Source organism: Anopheles maculipalpis, chromosome X (assembly GCF_943734695.1).
Source record: "Anopheles maculipalpis chromosome X, idAnoMacuDA_375_x, whole genome shotgun sequence".
Taxonomy (NCBI): domain Eukaryota; kingdom Metazoa; phylum Arthropoda; class Insecta; order Diptera; family Culicidae; genus Anopheles; species Anopheles maculipalpis.
This window is the reverse complement of record NC_064870.1, coordinates 14,078,236-14,096,535: the sequence shown is the minus strand read 5'-3', so window position 1 is coordinate 14,096,535 and position 18,300 is coordinate 14,078,236. Positions and strand designations below refer to the sequence as shown.

Here is an 18,300-nt window from a genome sequence, read left to right as displayed (position 1 = left end):
TTTTGCGTAAAGCTTCCGCGAGTCATATGATGCACAAGCTCTTTAAAACACGCCAAACCTTCTGTTATCTCCATCAATATTGTTTTACGGATATCTAAACCCATTTTATGGACTTGTGTATTGTCAAGGTTAGTTAAAACTGTCAAAAATATAAATTCCTTTTCAAAGCCGCCATCTATAGATCAGGTCTACAACTTATCTATCTACCTGCTAGTTGGATAGTCAGTCCTCACTACTTAATCTTAATCTGAATCAACAAAACAAAACAAAAGAAAAACCCTAGCTACCTAAGTTAGTTTACAATCTTAAAATTTATTTGTCAGTTTTGTAGAAGCAGTTAGAACATTTCTTAGTACAACATAGCCATCCGTCAACATATCAACACTGGTGAATAATCATATCGTTTTTTTTTCTTTCCATCTCGTCCCCCTAGATTCGAATCTCCGCACATCCCGCCATTACACGAGCTCTCCAATCCGGATAAAACTTTCCTTTCCGTTGTGCAGCTCTCTCTCTTCAATCGATTTACCATGGGGTCGGAACATTCAACGCAACTCCAGCAGGGGACCACAAACGGACCGGATGGTGCATTGCGTACCGGTAGTCTACACAGACACTCGACCAGCAATCCGGCCACATCGTCCTCCACCGCATCCGGGCGCACTGGTGCTGCTGGCAGTTCGGGAACGGGCGGTAGTAAGTTGCAACGGGGCAATACAATCGCGGTCACCGGTACCACCCCGAGCGGTGGTGCGGGTGGAATCTTGGACGATGGGTACTCCACGTCGTCCGTTACCCCATCATCGGCGTACATCTGTGATTCACGCCCCGTCTCACCACCGATGAGCGTTTGTTCCGATTCCGATCTACCGTACATATCATACACCGATAAACCGATCGGCGGTAAGCGGCATCCCGCACGAAAATAAAGAATCTCCTGTTTAATAGTTCTTTTTTTTCCAGATTCACCAAAGCTACGCAACAAGCAGCAATCAAAGCAGGCAAAAACACGCCCGAACAGTGCAATTATTATGAACAGGGCGTCGCAGCAGCACCACTACCAGCAACATCTCACACAGAATCTGGAAGCACGGGGTGGTATTAGAGGTGGTAGACCCGCAACAGCCACAACGGGTGGTGGTGCGCACAGTATCGTGGTAGTGAAATCGGCCGCCGTTCGTGACGTCGGCATCGAGAAGGACGACGACATTATCCGTCTGCAGGTACGTGACGTCATCATCGTGGGGCAAAATTGGGCTTGGAGAGAGATCAAGAGATTCTTTGCAGGGTTGTCCGGTTCAATAAATGAATACACTTTACGACTGGAACCTACACACCGCAGCCTACGAGATGCACACGGAATCGCACCGTTCACTAGCAATAGTGTTCACTTTATATACACATTTTTTTTGGGATTCCCGTGCCACGTTAAAGGGTCTTCAAAGATTTTATTAACATAAGAGGTGATTACACGGCGGATTTTGGGTTTTATCTGTCATTGAAGGCCTTTGGCAGAAACCGATCAGAAACGATTTGAAAATTTGAACAGAAAAATAGTTTTTCATGGATGTGCGCGCTCAAAAAATCACAAAAAAGCATGCTTTCTTTCGCTGTTTGCCATCCATTCAGGACAAAAATAACATTTTCTGTTTCATTTGACAGATATTTCCCATCCAAACTGAATTGGAATTGTGCATGCTGAATTTTACGATTTTTAGAACCTATCTGTCTAACCGGCTTTGAAGGATAGATGCCGACGATTGGCGCCGGTCTTCAAACAGCAGGATTGAAGGGATTTAAATCCCGTCCGGGGACCGTCCCCCCGTAGTGAGGACTGATAACCCAACTACGTGGTATCGGCGAGTCCAATAAGCAATTCGATGGCCGGCGTTACCTTAGGGGTCTTTAAGCCAAGAAGAAGAAGAAGATGCCGGAACCGATAGCATCGTTTTCCACCGTGTAATAACCCATATATTCAGCGAGTTATAGAATCGTTCGAGCATATTATTGACGTGCGGATGATTGTGTTTATTTGATCGGCGCCGGTTATTGACTTCGCAGTTCATTTCTCAACTGTTTTCATTCTTTTGAATAATAAAATAAACTTATTTAAGCTAGTGTAACAACTGTTATGAAAACTATATTGGATACAACAGAATTTGAACAACACTCCGAACTGCTAGTAACATGCAATGTTCGATATAGATACAGCAGATTGTGTAGAATGCAAAATATAAATACTTTTTAGAATCTATTGATTGTATTGAAATCTGTGATCAACCAACAAACCGCACTGTGAAAAAGTGTGTGTGTTTTTTTTTTGTCTATTTATAGAAGTTTTGAGTCTCTGAGACTACATTCGCCTCTCCCTATTGAAAAATTAATGCGTTTTGATAGCCAGTAAGAAATTTACTAACCGTGATGTAAATAATATGCTCGAACGATTCTATAACTCTCGCTAAATGCGTCAATAAAATCCGTGAACACCTTGCATTGTTTCGTGCAAGAAATGGAAGTTAAAACATATTGAAAAGAGGCTAACTTGACTATATGTAGTTCAGTCAAAACTGCGACAATGATTTCACCTCTTTTTTGTTGTGTGGACAGTGTTGCTTACATGGTGTAGAATGTTGTTAGACATGTGGACAACCCCGCTGCTTGATCTGGCTACACCTTTAGCCCCGTGTACATATGATGGTATTACTCTAATACGCAAAGAGAGCAAAAACTAGCTACTGGAGGGGGGGGGGGGGGGACCGCGGCACGTGGGGGTCGTTTCAAGGTGTCGTCGGCCTAAAGTTACAGGTTCGGTAAACCAACGCCAACACGCGTGGTGGCCGATTCGCGCACGGTGATCGGTTTTTGCGGGTCGTCACTGTCGTCCGCCACCGCACACCCGTTGTGGAAGTTAATGCTGGACCTTAGATGTCGCTGGGAGTTGCGCTTGTGCTCGGGCAGCTCCGTCCCGGTTGTATAGTGGCGATGGCCACTGGTCGGGGTTGTGCGTGTTGACGAGCAGATGCTCGAACGGTAGCTACTACGATCGTCAAAATCAAGCTCATCCTCGCCGGGATCGTGCTCGGTAGTGTCCCCATTACGATCGTGCTCGCTGCCGTACCCGTTGTTCTCTGTTCGTGACCGCCCGGCATGGGCCGGATTTCGTCGAACAGCACCATTTACGGCCGGTGAAGGCGTACAGTAGTCGTAGAATTCGATCTTGGACTGGAGCGTGCTGAGCCGTTTGGCACGGGCCGCTTCGCCTGTTTCCTCCTCCGACTGTTGTCGCAGAAACTGCTCGATCCGGAACCGCTCGTGTGCCTTGGTGCGTTCGAGTTCGCCGAACGATGAACCAACGCCGTCGTAAAACTGAATGTGCGATTCGGCATGTTTGGGATGGCGGTCGCGGGATACGGGTTCCCAGGTTGAGTGTTGTTCCGGACGTCGGTGATCTGTTGTGGTGATGGATGGGGCCAGCTGTGAGCTGGAAGCGGTCGTCGAGGTCGATGACGAACGGCGGCTGTTGATCGAGGTGGACGGTGCCGGTTCCGGTGCGTACTCATCCGGCCAGTAGAAGTGTGTCTTCTGTCGATCGGGACGCTCACCGGAGGCTCGATTAATCATACCCTCGGTTAGGCCCGAGAAAAACTTTTGCTGTGCCATATCGTGGCGATTCGTACTAGGCACCAATAATCACTAGTTGGGTTAGGTTTGCTATAGTGCTCAACAGTTCACTAGTATATAGCACAAACACACACACATACGCTCAGCTCCAGACTTTGAAAAGGGGTGGCGATAAATCACTACAACGCCGAGAATTGAACCAGCACACAACACAGATACACACACACATACACACTCCACCGAGCGGAACCTAAGGGATGTAAAAATTGAACAGACACGTGGGCGTAGTACTACTACTCTGATGCTACTACTACTACCACTTCTGCTACTAGCCGTCCATCATCGTCCCGCATTTCACTTTCATTCCGCTCTGTTTGCTTCGTGCTATTCGATTACACCCGCTGATGTTCGCTTTGTGCCTTTCTCCGGGCTTTTTCCTTCAACTTGTGCACCGAAACGTGCGTTTCGTGTTTGCAAACGACTTCTCCTTCAGCTCTGCACAGACCAGCGATTTATACAAACGGTCCGGTTCGTTCCACTGTGCGCACCTGAGTGAGCGAACGTGCGCCCCACGCCATACGGCGAAGGCACCACACAGCAGCGAAGCAGTAGGCTTCCTACGGATCGCAACGGATTTCTCTCCTTCTATCGCTCGGCCAACGTATCTGGCTGTCTGCGTCACATTCTTAGGTGGCGCTCTGTACAGCTGCACGTGCCGTAACCGAAATGTGGAACGGAATTGTAGGACTACTGCGCTACAGCAAGAATGCTCAGATGTCTCGAGGAGCCGAGTGATGCGTAGAAGAGTTTCTATCAAATTGATTTAACACAATTGTCGAGGGAACGCACGAGAGAGAGAGAGTGTCCGCCAGCTCAGGAAACAAGTGGCGTTTATGATAATGTGTTAAAAAAAATTGCACAATAATTTCCATACAGTATCTCGCATTTATGCAAACGTACACGGTTAATCATCGACCATATGCCCCACTCCTCTCCAATAACTGGATTTACTTGCATCTCGCTCGTCTGAAACAATTTGCTGATGATGAACCGTTCGGATCATCATGTAGCTAATTTGCGTATGATTTCTCAAAAGGTTAGCCTCTGATGGTCGTAGTCGCAATTTACTCGATTTCCATCTCGCTTCACGTCTCGATTACGTCTTAACCATTCTTGACCGACAAAGCGAAACAACGTACAGAAAGCAGACCGACCGACACAGTTCCCGGCGCTATATTCTCTTGGTATTCAATATATTCTGGACCGCATTCTTCAGTCCACCTCTCTCACTCTCACTTTCGTTTCCGCACAATACTGCGGTGTGCTCTCCAACACTACACAGTACTCCCTTTTATGGTGCATTCCTTACCCTGCCACCGCCCCACCGCCCTGCAAAAAGGGCGCAATCCCCACACCAAAATCGTACCCTATTTGACACCAACCAACCCACGATATGGCATGATCTGCATGATTAGACCTTACCGCGTGAGAAGGTGGATGACGCTTCGCCGCCATCTCTGCATCGGTGGTGTTGCAATCCGGGCGCCCATTGCATTAAGCTAGCCAGGCGGTGAACTATTTTTGGTCTCTGTGGAAGTGTGGAGTAAAAGGCCCTTTTTGCGTCGAACGATCACACACACACACACACACCCTCGGGTATGAACATTTCAACGCCTCCGCCTCACGGATCGGGCCGCCAGAAGGCAAACCTCGCACGGTGATCTTGTATGCAAATGAGGTACGGGTCGGTGTGTGGACGTGAAGGTGTAAACCGGGCCGCGCGAAAACGGGTGGAGGGGGAGTACACTGTTTTGGGCCGACGAGTGGGCACGAGAAGCAGGTTGGTGGAGGGAGCTGGATTGGTGTGGTGTGCCGCCTACACGGGACGTAACGAATTCTGGGGCTTGCGACTTTGAAAAGCTAAGCTGGTGGTGCCCGAATCTGGCGAACCGCGCGTCCATGTTGGAAGAATGAAGATTTTTATAGCAATTTTCAGAAAGTCCGGAAATTGAAGGTGACGACCAAGTCGGTTTTTGGCGGATGCGGAATCAGTTTGCTAGCTATTCTCTATAAGAGATGCATGGGTGAACATTTGGTGCATGGAATCTTTGGAGTAGGGAAACAAAACACTACCAAATTTCTCTACATCTATCTAGGATATCTAGGAGTATGGATATCAAGGGGCAGCTCGGTGATAGAGGCGACAACGGGGCCAGTCTTCACACGGCTGGGGTTCAAATCTCATCCGGACCGTTCCCCCGTACTAAGGACTAACTATCTAAGCTAAGCTACGTGGAATCAGCAAGTCTAGTAAGCCTTTGCTGGCGTAACACTTAAAGGCCCAGAAGGTCTTTATGCCAAGAAGACGAAGGAGAAGGAGTATGGAGGTATTGCAGATTTTAGCTTTTAAATATGAAAAGGCATCTCTTACTGTACTCCAAACAAATCTCTCAAAAAATAGAAACCCAGATTCTATTACTATCAGACATCACCAATGTTTACTCCCTTGGTTTCTCTCCATATACACCTCCCCGGATGAAGTAAGGTCCCGATTTGATAGTTCTTTAGCATTATTTTTGGAACAACAAACAGTAACAGCGGCACAGGGAAACCATTTTAAAAACCCCAAATATTGAACTCTCCGCCTTCCCCGCAGCCAGCTTCGGTGAAGCAATATTACTCATTTCGGCTGAGCCCGGCGCAATGGCCACAGTGAGTCGACCTTCCTGTGTGGCGTGTTAAAACAAGCACCACAAAAAGCCGTGGGGTTTGCTGGAGAGCAAACCACAAATATGGACTGTGCGAACTGAGCTGGCGATTGGCTGACAGTCCTCGCTTGCCGAAGGAAGCTGGTTGCCCAGGAAAAGAAACAAAAGCCGCCGGGAGAGGCAACCATATTTTGCGCCCCCGTCCTCAGATTTGGCGGGGGTTACGCTTGTTACAAAGGAGGATTGCTTCATATAATGTGCGCCTAACCTTGACACTCTCTCACCAACAGCAGCAACAACAAAATCCCCGTTAAAATCCCCTTCCTTCTTTGTGTGCGGTTTCCGATTGTCTTTTGGTTTAAGTTTGGTAGATATATGGTTTGTGGTGTTCGCCCACGCCTTCAATCATTATTATGATGCGTCTTCCGCGAGGGTGCGAGACGTGTGTATCCCGATTTGTGCGCGTTTTGAGCAATCCTAAAAATGGGCGTGATTTTTTTATTTAATTCCGGGAATTTAACAAGAATTGAAAATGGCACGAAACGATGCCTATTACGGTTGTAGGTTCAGAATCGGAAATAATGCATATGGCAAATACACCTACCTCATTTAACGGGAAAGATCCACAAGATCGACAAAAATTTCGGATGTTCTAAATAGCAAATCAACGTTGCAGCGCCATCTGTTACCGAACTTTAAACAAATCGGTGTAATCTGGGTTCAGTTCGCAGCACAGTATCGTCCTCTATGGAGCGTTTGCGAAAGCCGTTTCGAATCGAAATCACTAGCGCCCTCTATCGCGACCGATATTAAACAGACACTCTTATCAAAACATGTGGTTTTTGTTGTTGCTTTTTTTTGCAGAGTGTACCAATGTTCTTGCCCGTGATGCGTGGGACGCTAACACTGCCGGCTAATCGCGATCCGGAAGTGCTCGAACGTCTGCAGCCCACTCATCTGATCAACATGTGTAGCCGGTTGCAGTCACACTTCAACACATGTGCCATCCACGTATCCTCCGAGCAGCAGCAGATAACGAACCGCATCAAGGAGGTACACACGGCGTCTTTCGGTACACACACGCACACACTCACACACGTTTGGTTCTTTTATAGGTGGATCAGGAGGTATCGAGCGCACTGGCACAATTGGTACAGAAGCAAAAGCTCTACACGTCCTACGCGGAAACCTTTTCGAAGGTGCGCCAAATTTCACAACAGCTAACGCGCTGCAACGATATACTGAACCAAAACATCGAGAGCATGGAGTATCTGAACAATCTACTAAGCGTCGAGGATCGGCTCGAGCCGTTCGTGTGGAAAACCGAGTGAGTGACAAGCGCACACACCCGCGCACGTCGCTCGATATGCAGAAGCGAGATAGCAGAGAAGCTTAGCTTCCGAAAGTGATATAAAGTATTTGCACACATCCGCACGCGTCGGCTTGAACACGCGTGTGTGGCTTATGTGTGCGCATGAGGAAAAGTAAAAAGGCGATCGTGACGCGTCTGGTTCTAGTCGAAGAAGAGCGTGTGCAATACATACATACATACAACAAAGCGAGTATAACTAGGCTTAAGCAGACACTAATGGCGTAATCATTGGCTATTGTAGCGAATGTAGTAATTTAGACAAGAACGCCACATTCTATCCAAAGCCTTTACCCAATTTAATCGCAACAGAGAATAATGCAATGCACACGATGTAAATGGTGTGTGTTATAATTGTAATTAGCTGGTACTAGCGTTCGCGTACAAGGATCGGGCAAATTACAGCCACGTGTACGGTGTGTAAGAATAAAAATGACAGCTTCTTATCCGATACTAACACTATAATATCTCCCCCCCCCTCCCTCCCTCCCTGCTTTCTGTTCCTTCTTGGCATCCCCTTCCCCCTCCCTCTCCCCGAATGTAACACCCACCCCGGATTAGCTAGTCTTAAAAGGAAAAAAAAAACGACAACACGTGTTCGAGTCCTTACACACATCCGAACGATCTTCGCGCATTAAACTCCACTCGGATAAAAGAGAAGAGCCCCTAGATAGTACACTAGCAGCAAACCGGCCAGCTGGATGGCACGCTTAAACCAAAGCAATCGTCGCAGTTTGGTCCGTGCCTGTCCGAGACTGTCCATGTCGTCCTTCAGCACAAACCGACGGATCCCGAGCATGTACGCCTCGATGTAGGCCTCCCAGTCGAGCCCGGTCACGTCGCAGCGAAACGCATCACCGGCCCGATCGCACCGTACCCGTCCACTTAGCTGACGCAAATTGTCATTCCGGAAGGTCCACTCGTGCATGGCAAAGAACTCGCCAGTATCGGCTGCCCGCTGGAAACGGCGTGCCAGGCGTGCCATAATCGGTTGGCCGCCACGCGCCCGTACGAGCGCATCGAACAGGTACGCCGGCAGAAAGTGAAGTACCAGCTCGACCAGCTTGTGCACGAGCCGGTTCGTGCGGAACCGAAAGCCTGGGTAGAGCAGGACGTGCTTGGTAGGATTGCGGACGGCACAGCTCTGCGTGATGCGACCGTACTCGTGCCACTTGATGCCGTTCACCTGGCCGGATGTGCAGTTGTACACACGGATCGGTGTCGTCCTGTGAAGTAGAATTGGGGGCGTTGATTAGTGTGGATGGTGAGGGTGCTCCAGTGAATGCTAGAGCTGGGGAGTGGTACCCGTACGTGGTGTGAGCATTTTCCCAGGCGGCTGCGATCAGCGTGTTGCAGACAATGTCCACCGGGATAACGTCCATCGTGCAGCGTTCGTCACACATGATACTGCTGATTGTACCACGCCCAATTTCCATCATGATACCTGCGGCGAAAGACACACAATAAGGTGTAGGACTGTCAATATGGGCGCGGTGTGTTAACGCGGGAGATGCTGTACCTGTAATACCGTGCACGTTATCAATCCAACCTGGGTAGGGTTCGGCTACGGCACCAGTAACGATGGACGGACGCACGATGCAGAGTGGCAACTGTTCCGCGTACTGTGCCACCAGCTGCTCCGTGATGGCCTTCGTTAGGGTGTAGGTGTTCGGATGGGCACCCTGCAGCTTGGTAGCGATTGCACCGATCACCTCGCTCGGCAACAACTGCACACACTGGATGAAGCGTTCCGGGTCCATCGGTGCTGGGTACACTATCTCATCGACTTCCTGCCGGCACGCATTACTGTAGGCAGTCGATACGTGCACTACGCTCTGTAAAAGGGAAAGAAATTGAATGGGTTTAATAGACATGCTGATACCCACGTAGTTGGATAGTTAGTCCTCACTACGTAGGAAGCGATCCCCAACGGTTCCTCAAGATTTAAAACAAAAACAAAAGTCAGGACTTCCCCATAAGGACTCACCTGCAGCTGACGCATCCCGGTACACAGTTCAAGTAGCTGCTTTGTACCGATCGTGTTCAGTATGGCCGCTTCTACCAACGCTTCATTAAAGCGTACCGTTGCGGCAACGTGAAACACCACGTGCACCCGTTCCACCAACGTCCGTCGGTCCTGCTCACTTAGCCCAAGCAACGGTAGCGAGATATCACCACCAACGCACACCAGCTTCGCCAGCAGTTGGGGCGTTTTTGTCCGTATCCGCTCAAACACCGGATGGCGCACAAACTCACGATATCGTTGCTCGCTCGTGAGGCCACGCTTCGGGCGCAACAGGATGTAGATGGCGCTCAGCCCTTCGCACGCACGCAGCAACTTCTCGATCAGTACCTTGCCGAGAAACCCGGTACCACCCGTTACCAGCACGTTCTTGCCGTCGTAGAACGGCACGAGCGCATCGGTAACGGTCGCCATCTGCTCCACATTGTTGTTTTCATCCAGTGCCGGGTGTTTCGGTTTTACCGGGAGCGAAAGTTTCGGTTCTATCGGTTCGGCTAACATTGTGCGCTGTTGCCCTGCAGCGGGAGACTGTGTTTGTCGGCCCTCGAGGGATTGAGATGCTGGAACTGTTGGTTAGGCTTTTGTTGGGTAGAGCTTCAGTACTGATGGCGGCAATCTACCATGACGCGATGATACGGTGCCGATACTGCTGAGCGCTAGTTTTCGTGTGAGAATTCGCGAGTACTTGCCGTGTTTACTGTTTACTGCAACAAAATAAAGAGATAAATATGGACTTTAGTAATAATGTATCATCTAACTAGGGGTCGCCGCTCTGGGCGGGTAGTTTTAATTTTTGGAGATCACGATTATCAACAAGTCAAGGCTATCGGGCCCATCTCGCCGGATCTCGAAATTGGACCGGCAAAACTGGCGAACCATTACTTCCGGGGTTGAGCGGAACCGAATGTAGCTCGCAACCTCAAAACCCGTAATGGCGCGTAACGAGTCCCGCATTGCGCGCCCGAATGAACCCTACACGGCGCTACGGCGCTAGAAATTGATAGCCAGTTTTCAAAGATGACAAGTCAGAGGGTCTATAGGGCATGGTGTCGCCCGCACGTAACGAGCCTGCTTCGGTGCAGGTTTTTCCTTTCTGCAGCACCTGCACACTACCCGTACATCATCCGAACCAGTTTGCGGGCAGACGAAAAATTTACGGGAAAAGAGAGAAAGGGTGTGTGTATGTGTGTGGGGGGTGTTTTTGCACATCTTGGGAATCTTTCACCCATCCCCTTCCACTTACACGCTTTTTTTGCTTCTCTCTCGACCTCACATTCCCCCCCCCCCTCCCCCGCAGCCTCCCTATCTTCCTCCTGTCTTTAGCTCTTTGTAGTACCCGTCCATAAACCGGCCCCGTTGCAAAACTAGCAGCGTGAAAGTGGCCGAGAACAAGACATCCCATCTCGCCCGAGGTAGGCGAGAAAGGGGGATAGCGAATCAATGCAGCTGCAGCTGGTTACACGATCGTATGCAATCGCGCAGGATCCAGGCAAATGGCAGCCAGTTGGGTTTGGTGTGCGAAAATCTAACTACTTTCCTCGGCCAGCCGGTGGTGCTGCGCTGGTCGTAAAGGAGTTGTTATGACGATCGCAATTGCGGGGACTGTTGCGTAACCGTATGTGAGGAGGGTTTGATGGGAGGCTGGTAGTATTACGGGAGAATTGGTTAATGGACATATCTAATATATTCGTTGCGTAACAAGGTGTACGTTTCTTAGTCCGTGAGTAGCCCCATATCTTCCTCAAAACTATGAAGAATGTTCGCAGAGGGGCCTTAAAATCTTCCGAAAAAAAAGCTCTAAAAAAGTTGATGCCATTTTGCGGCCTTAATGATCCATTCTACTTCAGATATCTGAGACCTTAAGATATCCCGGAACAAAAGCAGAAGAGTCGACCGGCCATCTACTTACCGTACGGATTCGTTGCGGTTTGAACTTCTCCGGAAGTTTGCACACCTGTCCAGCCTAGCCGCGGGGTAGTGTGGCTAGCTGGCAGGACACTTTTAGCACCGCTTCGGTTGATCGGTCGTGATTATAGGATGTACAGGGCTCGGTGCGATCTGCGTTGGTTTGGGACAAATAACCCAAAGTTACGAGACGCACTCAAGATGCACACACTCCCATTCACACTCCGGCAAAGACGCACGCACACACACACACACTCAATTTCTATGGGTTTGATAGAGAAGACGTTTGATGCTGGTTGTTTGGATCCCGCTGGTGGACCCCAGACACACGCGTCCCCCAAACGCCACAACGCACGAACACACACCTGCCCGTTTAACGTCCGCTTGGCACGGATGGCGCTACTTCTTAAGTACCAGTCAGCCCTGCAGGTCCGCTAGTGGTGCGCTTCGAAAGACGACTGACCGCCGCGACCGAACGGCACGCCACAGCAAAGCGACAGCAGCCATCCGCAAGCACCTCCAAGGATCAGCCAGGTGCGGGTTGCATTACGCACCGCTGCACTCGCAACTGCTCGCTCGTCGATGGTGATGTTGGTGGGGAGGTTAGTGGTTAGGCGGCGCCCCCAAAGAAAGCCTTTTTTTCGCTCTGCACATAATGAAAATCGAGAAAACCGAAGCCAAATACCAGTTTTTACTGCCATCGCCATGAAATTGTAGCCCGTTCATATTTCTGTGTGTGTGTGTGTGTGTGTGTGTGTGTGTGTGTGTGTGTGTGTTTGTGTGTGATTTTGTGGGGGCAAATGTTGGAGCAATAATGTGAACTATCCGCTCCGTCTCCCACACACACGTTTAGTGAGGTTAGGAAAAATGCTAACTATAAGACATCCGGGGCGAGTCACCAAAACTTCCGTGGAAACTTTGAAACTCCGCGCATCACCCTTATTATGATCTTCTAAAACCTCTGAAATGATTACTGTTAACTAGACTGCAACAGAATACGGTCACCTAGTAGCTCAAGAAGTGAGACTTGAGTGGGAATCAGATAACCTCACATCTGTGAGGACATTGGGAGCATCAGCTGCCAATCCTTATTTAATGAGGATTTTTGTAGAATCCCCAACAATCTTTACGGTAGCATAGATAATCCTCTTCTAACATACAAATACGCACAGTTGAGAGGCTTTCTGCTGGTCTAACTTCAAACAACCACAATATCTCGTCAGTCTAAAATCAAAACATGTCGAAATTAGTCCCCACACTCATCCTCCCTACCTAAACTGTTTCATGTTGCATGTGCATTGATATACCCCCAGCCCACACTCCCCTAACCAGCTCTCCCTTTCCCCATTCATGCCCATTCATCTTTCGCCCTATGCTGTTTATCCCGGGAAAGCTCTAATGCGCGCATTCGTGCCAATTGCAAAATTGCCTAGGTTTTTGGTTTCTTTTACACACCATTTCGACCTTTTTAATTGTACCAAATGAAAGAAGAAGAAGAAGAAGAAGAAGCAACGCACTCACTCGTAATGCAACTGCACTCACCCAATCGATGCCGAAAGTGCATTCGAATTGAAGCGTGTGTGGGGGAAGGAGAAAGGAGAGAGCAAGATAGATGAGGCGGGTGGTCTTTCCATCTGTCCGATCGTTTTCCATCATGCACCGCTCCATACCTTCCCCCCCCCCCTACGGGGTTGCAGCACGATGGGTGCATATATATATGCATTCCAAGCACTAGTCTAGCGAGCGCTCCGTAATTCATCGATTGCGTAGATGGTGCGGTGTAGTAGGCCCTTCTCGTCTGTCCAAGCTTTCTGCTCTCTTTTTTTTTTTGCACAACACTCAAACATGCAATGGCGGAGGGCTTTCCTTAACCTTGGGAAGGAGGGGGGACTAGGAGTGGTCAGGTGAGGTTAGGATATTTTTTCTTTTGGCCTCAGTAACCGCATTCTAGCGCAACCAGAATTGCATCAAATGTTTCGCAATGTATCACCGCGAATTAGGGACGAAGTCTAATGGCTCCAAGTCGCTAAAAAAAACTTATCAACTAACCTAGTGTTGTGCGTTCCGGAACGAACCTGGCAGGTTTGTTCCGTTCCTCAAAATGTACGATCAGAACAAGCTGCTGACTTGTTTTGGAACACATTGGAAAATACGATGAACACCTTGGTTGTAGAAACGACAATCGTAACAAAAGAGCCGGTCTACAAACGGCAGGACCGGGGTTTCAAATCCCCCAACTACATGCTATCGACAAGTATAGGTTAGTAAGCCATTCGATGGCTAAAGTGTCATTACGAAGCATAAAGGAAACAGTAAAGCGCTGTGGAAAGTACGGAAATGTTTGATAAAACCCAGCTGATTCACGCGTTTCAGTTGTTAGATTTTTGATGATTTGTTTAATCTGATGATTCCATCAATTGTAACAAGTTTAACTCGTTGTTGTGGCCAGTGTCTTAAATATACATCAAAACATTGGATCTGTCAGTGAGCCCGATCACTTGCTAAGAGATAAAAGTCTAGGGCTCCGTTTAATTTTTCAAAAGATTGACTAAAAAGGCAGGTCCGTGGAATGTTCATCCTAAAACAATTCTGGACTGCTTTCACGTGATAGTAAAAAAATCTTCTCACATTGATTAATCAATCGCCAGAGAGTGGATACGTTTCCAAAAGGTAGAAGAAGTCATTGCTGATTGCTATTCCTAAAGTGAATGGAGCTGATTTTGTTGATTATGATTATTCTCAATTTGAACGCTCTGGGTTGTTGGTTAAAGCACAAAAACACATCGACTGGGTGGTTTGTCACTAAAGTGCAAAGAAGTGGAGATAAGTAGACTGGCGAACGATCTCGATTTATTTTGGGAAAGTACACCTCTACAAATCACTCATAACACCACACACTTTAATTTCTGCTCGTTCATTCTGTTTCTTGGCAATAAAGGACAAATAGTAAGGCTTCGTCGGTGACAAAATCGTATCATGAGGCTAATATTGGACTGTGGTCAACGTACATCGTCTGCTGATATGCTAGACATCCTGCAATGGATGTCTTGTCTTTTATATATCGTTTATATATTTTCTTTTATATATTTGCTTGGGTACCTGTGAGAGAAGATAGTTCAGGGATCTGACGTCCATGGATACTGGACACGCAGCGCAGATGAGCCTAGAGTTCCGAACTTGCTATCTCATAGTGCTAAAAACTCTTTGTTCTTCAAAAGGATTCAACGGTACAACAGATTGCCCAGATCTAGATGTGTGGACTGACTGCCCAAGTACGTGCGGTAAGTCTAGTAAGCCATCCAACGACCGGTGTGATTTCCTCCTTCTCAAACCTGTGTTTGATCCACTGTTCAAACTCGACTCCGAGTGTGAATTATAAACGGAGCGCGATCCGCACTTACGAAGGAAGAGTATTCGTGCTGGGTGCAGGTGCACTCAGTCCGACCAAAAATTGTATAAATATGGGTAACGAATAAAACAAGACCCTCTTACGAAAACGAATAGCACAGTGGTAATTACAACAAATTTACAGCGAAAAAAAGCATCCGAACTTCCCAGCTCGTAAAACCTCATTTCTAAACCGATTTCAATGCGGTTATTTGCTTAATATTAAGCAAAGTAAATACAATCTAGCTAATGAATGTTCGGTTGTCTAGTTTCTAGCTCACACAATTCACTATAACTAAAATTTAGTATGTGTAGTGTAGTGTGGCCATTCAACAGGAATAAAAACAAATTCTTTAATTAAATTGTTAAATCCTAAACTAAACTAATTTTGCCCACTCGGACATTGTTCTCTGAATAATGTTCGGTATTATTCACATAAAGTCACATAAACAGCAAAATGCTCGCATTTGTTGAATAATTTTTTTTTTTCGAATTGTACGGTACCGAGAAGAGGCCACCTCACCTCGAGAAAACTACTCTTAATTAATTAATTAATTTTATCGTTAAATTACGGGAGCGCCAGCAATGTTTGATGAAGTTTTACGTATCATTAAATGACTATACCGCAGCTACCGAAGACCGGTTTTTGGGAGATACCGTTGTCTCCGAAAAACCTCCCCCCCCCCTCCCCCCTTCACCCTATTAGTTCCGTTCCATTCCTTTTCCAAAACGGACCCAGTTCAGTTCCGTTTCTTTTTTTTACGCAACTTTCCCATCACTACAACTAACCTTGCATGTGAATGCAGAAAAAAAACACACACACACATAAATGCTCTCGTTTTTTTCTCTTTCTTTTCAAACTGTCTACCTAAATTGGCGCTCGAATCTAGACACTAGAGATAAACGCTTTTATAGACGCCACACGTGTTTGATTTGCAAACTGCGTCCGGATTTGTTCAGTGGTCTGCCTACTTTCAGGCGGTGGCGTGCCGTTCAAGTCTAGAGCCATTTAGGTAATGACCCTATCTGGTTGGTGCAATGTTCTCCCCTTCCACCACCTCTTCCCCACCCACCACCTGGGCGGCTTGTGCAACTGGTGGAACACTTCCCTCCGGCCGGTGAAACACCCAGATTCCGGGGCCGGTGGTTTCGTGCAGCTGGAGCGCTTGCTGCCACGATGGCCGCACGTTTTGTAGCATCAGTGTGCCCCCGAGCCGTTCTACCTCATCCGACAGTTCGCGCAACGACCGGACCGCACTGTAATCGAGTGCAACGAACTGCTCACAGTCGAGCAGAATCGGTGCGCCGGGTACGGTACGGTGGCGTGCCTCGGTAAGCACGACCGTCCGCAACCGATCGATACCGGTGTAAAGTAGTCCCAGGCTGGGTCGGATGTGGTGGTAGGTGTGGGTAGGTCCACGCACGGTGGTGCAATAGGCTCGGGGCGACACCCAGTGCCGGAGTGGTTCGAGCAGGCTGACCGCCATACCGCACAGAAGACCAACCTCAACGCCTCGAAATAGGCAAACCGTAAAGCACACCGTCCAAGCGAACAGGTCGATCAGGGAGGCGGGAGGTCGGGGCAGGCGTCGCACGATCGCTAGATCAAGCATGGAGGCAACGGCAACGATCAGTACGGCGGCCAGCGTTGCCCGCGGGATGTAGTAGAAGTAGGGCGTTAGGACACCGAGCGCTAGCAGGGTGAGCAGGGCGGAATAGAGCCCGGACAGTGGTGTCCGAACGCCGCTGGCATGGCTGACGGCGGAACGGGTGAAGGCACCGGTGGTGGGCATCGCGCGGAAACACGACCCAATCACATTGCACAGTCCGAGCGCAATCAGTTCCTGCGTCGCGTCAACGGTTCCATCCGTCGCTGTAGGGGAGACAAAAGCGTGTGAGACATCGAGGTGACATCTGGTTAAGAGGCGACATCATGCTTACCGAATGCTTTGGCGATGGCGACATTTGCAAGGACGGCAACGAGCGGCACCAGAAGCAGACCGCTACCGAGATCGGTTGTTATTTCGAGAAAGGAAAGGGACGTACCGTTGGTGGGGACTCCACGTATAGGCCACTCGAACGCGGGTATGCCCGGTTCTACGCGTCCCGATAGCCGAAAAGGAACGCCACCGGGTGTAGAAGAGAGATAGTGGGCAAGAAGCGTCGCAAGCAGTACTACGAGAGCGTTCCGCGCGAGTGACACATACCACAAGAATCGATGCATTCGATAATTCCTTGCAGCAGGCACTAACCGGGGTAGATGCTGTAGCCCGATCAACATCACCATACAACCAATACCGAGTGCCGTATCACCGAATGCGGTATCCCGCAGCCGCTGCAGAATGCTCCATACGGTCGCGAAGAAACCACCGTCACTGTTGGTGGACGGTACCCTTGGAAGACCTAGCAAGTTGCCCAGCTGAGCACCGATGATGATCAGTGCGGTGGCTGAGGTGAAGGCAGATGTTACCGGGACCGAGATGAAGCAGACGAGAAAGCCGAGCCGGAAGATACCCATTGCCAACTCCACCAGCCCGGAGGTGAATGCCAGCACGATCACGTACTGCAGTGGGCGACCGGCCGTATACTGGAGCGTCAGCAGTGACATCAGGCTGGTAGGACCGATCGATACCTCACGCACCGTACCGAAAAACACGTACACTAGCGAACCTGTAAAGAACCGTATGTAGAAGTTGAAGACAGAGACACAATGCAGTAGAAACTCACCCATGAACGCAGCGTACAGACCGTACTGCGACGGAAGGCCAGCAATCGTCGCGTACGCGATGCTCTGCGGTATCATCGTTAGTCCGAGCGTAACACCGGCAATCAAATCGGACAGTGCGTCCTCCACATCGTACCGCCGTATCCAGGACAGTATCGGCAGCCGTTTCTTCGGTGAACACCCCTCAAGCAGCTGGTCCTTCCAGCTGTTCCTTGACTGGGTGCTACGACCGGAGAGTACATCTTTACTCTCCTCCTGGAACGTGAGGATACGTGCAGGTTGTTGCTCACGCAGGGCACGCAATTCTTCTGCCTCTTCCACCATTTGCTCTGTACCTACGCTACGGTACTGTTAAAGCCGAGCAACAACACCGTACTGACGATATCGCACAGCACCTAGCTGTTTGCTCGCTTGGAGAAGATCTGCGCATCTTCCACGTGGTACAGCGATGGAAGAAGATGGCGACCCACATAGTGCTCCCATTCTTGTCACCCAATCCTCCCCTCACTCCAACCTCCCAAAAAAATAGAGATGACGATTCGTTATCATCTGGTGCAACAGA

At 48.9% G+C, this 18,300-nt stretch overlaps 4 protein-coding genes across 4 annotated transcripts; 1 reads left to right on the top strand and 3 right to left on the bottom strand.

The window, feature by feature from the left end:
• The first annotated feature begins 530 nt into the window (after positions 1-530).
• LOC126558991 (BLOC-1-related complex subunit 5) lies at positions 531-7,660 on the top strand. The gene is made up of 4 exons (XM_050215086.1): positions 531-903; positions 964-1,223; positions 7,194-7,382; positions 7,445-7,660. The coding sequence occupies exons 1-4, from the start codon at positions 531-533 to the stop codon at positions 7,658-7,660; spliced, it is 1,038 nt and encodes a 345-aa protein (XP_050071043.1).
• On the bottom strand, positions 2,800-3,660 carry LOC126559562 (uncharacterized). Its single transcript, XM_050215735.1, has one exon. It carries the CDS (start codon positions 3,658-3,660, stop codon positions 2,800-2,802), a length of 861 nt encoding a protein of 286 aa, XP_050071692.1.
• Positions 7,661-8,332: 672 nt separating the features above from the next.
• LOC126557154 (putative fatty acyl-CoA reductase CG5065) lies at positions 8,333-10,222 on the bottom strand. The gene is made up of 4 exons (XM_050212835.1): positions 9,686-10,222; positions 9,218-9,533; positions 9,010-9,142; positions 8,333-8,924 (listed from the first exon to the last, which is right to left on the bottom strand). The coding sequence occupies exons 1-4, from the start codon at positions 10,220-10,222 to the stop codon at positions 8,333-8,335; spliced, it is 1,578 nt and encodes a 525-aa protein (XP_050068792.1).
• Positions 10,223-16,035: 5,813 nt separating this feature from the next.
• LOC126563735 (sodium-independent sulfate anion transporter-like) lies at positions 16,036-18,062 on the bottom strand. The gene is made up of 3 exons (XM_050220429.1): positions 17,741-18,062; positions 16,955-17,683; positions 16,036-16,886 (listed from the first exon to the last, which is right to left on the bottom strand). The coding sequence occupies exons 1-3, from the start codon at positions 18,060-18,062 to the stop codon at positions 16,036-16,038; spliced, it is 1,902 nt and encodes a 633-aa protein (XP_050076386.1).
• Between the last annotated feature and the right edge of the window lie 238 nt (positions 18,063-18,300).

Bases quoted from the DNA above. Each gene is read 5' to 3' on its own strand.
- LOC126558991 (XM_050215086.1), top strand. From the start codon at position 531: ATGGGGTCGGAACATTCAACGCAACTCCAGCAGGGGACCACAAACGGA. The intron at 904-963 runs GTAAGCGGCATC...TTTTTTTTCCAG, and splicing joins CACCGATAAACCGATCGGCG to ATTCACCAAAGCTACGCAAC. The intron at 7,383-7,444 runs GTACACACGGCG...GTTCTTTTATAG, and splicing joins TAACGAACCGCATCAAGGAG to GTGGATCAGGAGGTATCGAG.
- LOC126559562 (XM_050215735.1), bottom strand. From the start codon at position 3,660: ATGGCACAGCAAAAGTTTTTCTCGGGCCTAACCGAGGGTATGATTAAT.
- LOC126557154 (XM_050212835.1), bottom strand. From the start codon at position 10,222: ATGTTAGCCGAACCGATAGAACCGAAACTTTCGCTCCCGGTAAAACCG. The intron at 9,534-9,685 runs GTGAGTCCTTAT...TCCCTTTTACAG, and splicing joins CCGGGATGCGTCAGCTGCAG to AGCGTAGTGCACGTATCGAC. The intron at 9,143-9,217 runs GTACAGCATCTC...CTTTCGCCGCAG, and splicing joins TAACGTGCACGGTATTACAG to GTATCATGATGGAAATTGGG.
- LOC126563735 (XM_050220429.1), bottom strand. From the start codon at position 18,062: ATGGTGGAAGAGGCAGAAGAATTGCGTGCCCTGCGTGAGCAACAACCT. The intron at 17,684-17,740 runs GTGAGTTTCTAC...GGTTCTTTACAG, and splicing joins TCTGTACGCTGCGTTCATGG to GTTCGCTAGTGTACGTGTTT. The intron at 16,887-16,954 runs GTAAGCATGATG...TCTCCCCTACAG, and splicing joins CGCCATCGCCAAAGCATTCG to CGACGGATGGAACCGTTGAC.